Source organism: Mercurialis annua, linkage group LG3 (assembly GCF_937616625.2).
Source record: "Mercurialis annua linkage group LG3, ddMerAnnu1.2, whole genome shotgun sequence".
Lineage (NCBI taxonomy): Eukaryota > Viridiplantae > Streptophyta > Magnoliopsida > Malpighiales > Euphorbiaceae > Mercurialis > Mercurialis annua.
The window spans coordinates 32,526,495-32,531,265 of NC_065572.1; the positions used below are offsets into that span (position 1 = coordinate 32,526,495).

Here is a 4,771-nt window from a genome sequence, read left to right on the forward strand (position 1 = left end):
GTGCAGTACCGGCGCCCGCCGGCTCGCTCATCCGGTTTGCCCGGGCTATCTCCGACTTCTTCTTCTCCGCCTCTGTGTCCTAGAAGGCATTCCAGGCATCCCATATTTCCTGGCACACAGATATATGCTTCTCCTTTTTGGACTTCATTTTATGGACGTTGTCTTTGTAGCGGGTGGCTGCGTGGGTCATGAAGACATGTCTGATGAGCTCGTCGCTGTAGACCAAACTATCCCACCAGAATTATTTCTGCAACAGCAAAAACATATGTTGTGAGTTAGTTTTTCACGAAAATCAAAACTTAAATGTATTAACTTTAATTTAATTACCTGGAACTCCTGGAAATAGAAATCCCTCTGATCCGCAGTCAGAAAGCACCATGCATAGCCAGTCTCAAACCAGCACTTCCTAAAAATGTCTCTGATGGCACGAGAAACCGGCCCTGAGTCCAGCAACAAAGTCCTGTGAATAGATAAGCATAAATTAGTTTAAATAAAAATTAATTACAAATTAATTACATATTACGATATCATTAAAAACTAAATAGTAATCAAACTTCCTAGGGTCCGGGTGAACCCTCGCCCTGCCCTTGTCGTCCATAATAGCCGGGGGCTCGCCAGGCTCACGCTGCTGCCGAGGCTGAACAGGTCCTCCGGCCTCCAGCTGTTGCTGCTCCTCAGCAACGTCAGGTATCGCCAACAACAGGGTCGTCTCCCTGTCCGCGTTCTTGGCCTGTGCCACGGACTGAGCCAGTGCCTCGACCTCGACCCCTCATACGTTTACATACGTCAATTTTACATGTTCCACAACCAACCAACACATTATATAAATTAAGAAATATTTCGTGAAACATAAAACTAATAAATATTAATTCAAATTCAACGAGTATACACTTAAATAAAATTAAGAAACATAATTTCAGCCTTATATCGTCTTCTAAAATTGATTATAGTTTGAAAAAATCTAATAGAAAAAATTTACTAAACTACTAAAGCTCTTCGCTTTCATCTTCATCTGATGAGGATGCGATGAACTCATCTTCTGTTTCTTGTTCAGGAGGCATAAACAACGCATCTTCTTATGCTTCTCCATTTTGATCAGCGAAATATGTTGGATTGCCGTCTGTTGCAACAATTAGAGGATTTTCTTCTGTCTCACTTGAAAGGCCGGGATAATCCCCTCGGGCATGTCAAATTCTGATCGTGCCTTTATTCTGCAAATTGCCCACCAATTTAATTTATCCCTTTTTTTACTTGGATATGGTAGGCAATGAACTTGATCGGCCTGTTCGGCTAAGATGAAAGGTTCATACTTATTATATCTCTTTCTGTTATTAGTATCCACCATGTTGTATTTTTTGTTACTAATTGTGCCAGAATTGTGCGCTGGGTCGAACCACTCGCATTTAAATAAGACAGTCGTCTTCATTGGAAGCGTCGGATACTCCAACTCAATTATGTCTGTCAGAACTCCATAAAAGTCAATTTTTAAAATACTTACATATTGTTGAAACCAGTAGGCAAAGTCACTCTGAAAATTTGCTTCAATTTGCGAGGTGCTGATATCGGGGTTTCCTCTCCGCAACTCGCCTTCGAAAATACTTAAGTTAATAATCAATAATTAGAGTCTGAATCGTTATTATTAAGTACATTGACAGCTGTATTAGACCTTACTCTCTGTAATTTTCAATTTCTGAACAATTCAACAGAACATATGTCTGAGCAGCAACAATCTCAGCATCTTCGAGATATCTCTTTCGGCAAGCACCCACTGATTGCCCGTGAGGCTTGAAAATAGATAGTCTGTCAACATCGTCGTCGATTTTAATGTCACAAACTTCATTTCTTTGCAGCCGCTCAGGTATCATTGGGTCACCTTCTGAAAAGTAATAAGCTGCAAATTTTGCTATTTCTTCATTCAAGTATCCGCTGCTGATGCTTCCTTCTACCCTCCCTTTATTGGAGACTCTTTTTTTCAGTTTTCTTAAATATCTGATTCCACATGCCACAGTTAGTAAACATTACATGTTAATACACAGTATTGAGAAAATTCAGTAACATTACGTTTCAAATGGGTACATCCAGCGATACTGAACCGGCCCTGCCATCATAGCTTCGATCGGTAGATGTACGGGTAGATGTTCCATGGAGTCAAAAAACCTTGGCGGAAAAATACGTTCTAGCTTGCACAGTATCTTTGGGATTTCCAGCCTCATACGTTCTATATCTTTCTCTGTTAGAGACGTGGAGGTTAACGCACGGAAAAAGATACTCAGCTCTATTAATGGCTCCCACACTTCCTTCGGTAATAGCTCACGGAGAGCGATTGGCGAAATTCTTTGCATAAAAATGTGGCAGTCATGACTTTTCATTCCATGCATTTTCAGACTGATTGTATCGACACATCTGGAAAAGTTAGACGCATAACCATCTGGAAACTTTATTAACTTAATCCACTCGAGTAAAGCCTTTTTTCCGTCCCTGTCCAAAGCATACATCGCCTTAGGAAATCTCCCAGTAACCGGATCTTTTGCTAACTCAGGCTGATCACATATGTCATTCAACTCATCTCTAGATTTTGCATGGTCTTTCGTTTTCCCGGGAACATTTAGTACCGTATTGAAAATGTTGTCGAATACGTTTTTCTCAATGTGCATGACATCGAGATTGTGACGAATGAGATTCGTTTTCCAATACGGCAAATCCCAAAAAATGCTTTTTTTATTCCAACCATAATCTGTCGACTTTGCAACATTATTTTTCTCAGCCCCAATTTCATATGCCTTCATAAAACCCAGACTGTCCACCTCTGCCAGCAATTCTTCTCCGGTTTTCGGCTGTCTGAATTCTTGATTTACGGTTTTCCCTTTACGGAAATGAGTTGTGTTATGACGGTACGGGTGACCACGAGGCAAGAACCTTTTGTGGCAATCAAACCACGACTGTTTTCTACTCCCTTTAAGCGTGAAAGCATCCTTATTTTCCATGCAGTGTGGTCAAGCCAGTCTCCCAGATGTGCTCCGGCCAAACAACATGGAATAAGCGGGAAAATCATTAATTGCCCACATCAGTGCCGCTTTCATTTGAAAATTCTGTCGCCTATGAGCGTCGAATGTCTGGACTTCAAATTCCCACAGTTGGTTTAGCTCAGCTATTAATGGCTGCAGGAATATATCCATTTGGTGTTTAGGATTTCGAGGCCCAGGGACAATAACAATTAAAAACATGAACTCATCTTTCATACACATCCCTGGGGGGAGATTGTAGGGTGTCAAAATTACTGGCCATGATGAATAATTCTGCCCGAAGTCCCCAAATGGTTGAAACCCATCAGTACACAGGCCTAGTCTAACGTTTCGAATTTCTCCCGCAAACTCTGTATGCAATTCACTGAAATGTTTCCACGCCGGAGAGTCTTACGGGTGAAAAATCTTTCCATCAACCATCTCGTGTTCTGCGTGCCACGTCATATGCTTGGCGGTGGCTATAGAAGCGTACAATCTCTGCAGTCTCAGAGTTATAGGAAAATAAAACATTTTCCTATAAGGGACGTTAATTCGTCTTTTCACAGAATTTCCTTTAGGGGGCGGTTTCCACCGTTCGTGATCGCAAATTTTGCATCTTGTTAACTCCGCGTCTGACCCCCAGTAAATCTTGCAGTTGCGGAAACAGCAATCGATAACTTCAACCGGCAACCCAAGACCTCTAATTATCTTCTTTATTTCAGTAAAGTTCTTTGGCATCTTGTTGTCCTCTGGGAGCAGCTCTTGTATAAATTCGGTCACATCATCTACTAAAGCTACTGACCCACTATGTCGACATTTGATGTCTAACATTTTAGCAGCTGCAGACAAGGGAGAGTGTTTGCTATTACTGGGGCATACAGGTTCTTTGGCCGCACGCATCATATCCTAAAAGTGTTTAGCTTCATTATTCAGTTCCTCCTCCGTGAACACTACTTCTGGACCAGCATCATCGATAACCATTCTCTGAACGGAGCTGAACTCGTCACCCCCCTCATATTCCATGTCAACGTCATACTCCGGTAGCTGTGCAACGGGACGGGGATTTAAAACATTTCACTCACCATGAAAAACCCAGACTTGATAATCTTTGACAAACCCTTTCTGCAAAATGAGAAGCTTGACTGTTTCGACATCCCGATAACTCGTATTTTTACATCCTGTCCTAGGACAAGACATTTAATCTCAGCCCCACTCATACACGCAGGATGACGTAAGGCGAAATTCACAAACTGTTGTACGCGCTCGTCAAAACCTGGGTACAACAACCCGCCATGGAGCCGCCTATACATCCAACTTCGGTCTGATTCCATTTTTGTAGCACGGATAATTAGGAGGGGTTTTTGCTCGAAAATAGCAAAGTCAATATAATTGACTGCTTTAAAGGTATGGACCTATCCCATTCGCAAAACTAGCGCCCCTTAACTCGGACACGATATATGCCTAGCAACGGAGAAAAATATTCGGCAGCCTTCCGGCGTCGTTCTCCTTAAGTGCGATATTTAGTATATGTGTTGTAACGCTAATTATATATTCCGCGACGAAAAAGCGTTACAAAACATATACTATACATCCACCCGGAGAACAAACGCTGGAAAACAACCAAATATTTTTCTACCGCTACTAGACATATATGGTTTTCGTAATCGAGTTACGGGAGAACCAATTTTGCGAACTGTACAAACTATACAATCCCGTGTCGTTCAATCTCTTGAACACACGGGACGGGAAATCTATGGCTAGGTTTACAA

General features: G+C 41.9%; 1 protein-coding gene across 1 annotated transcript; it reads right to left on the reverse strand.

Moving 5' to 3' along the window:
- Positions 1-1,132: 1,132 nt before the first annotated feature.
- Positions 1,133-2,984, reverse strand: LOC126672497 (uncharacterized). The gene is made up of 4 exons (XM_050366447.1): positions 2,743-2,984; positions 2,077-2,478; positions 1,672-1,989; positions 1,133-1,598 (listed from the first exon to the last, which is right to left on the reverse strand). Exons 1-4 carry the CDS (start codon positions 2,982-2,984, stop codon positions 1,133-1,135), a joined length of 1,428 nt encoding a protein of 475 aa, XP_050222404.1.
- Positions 2,985-4,771: the final 1,787 nt, after the last annotated feature.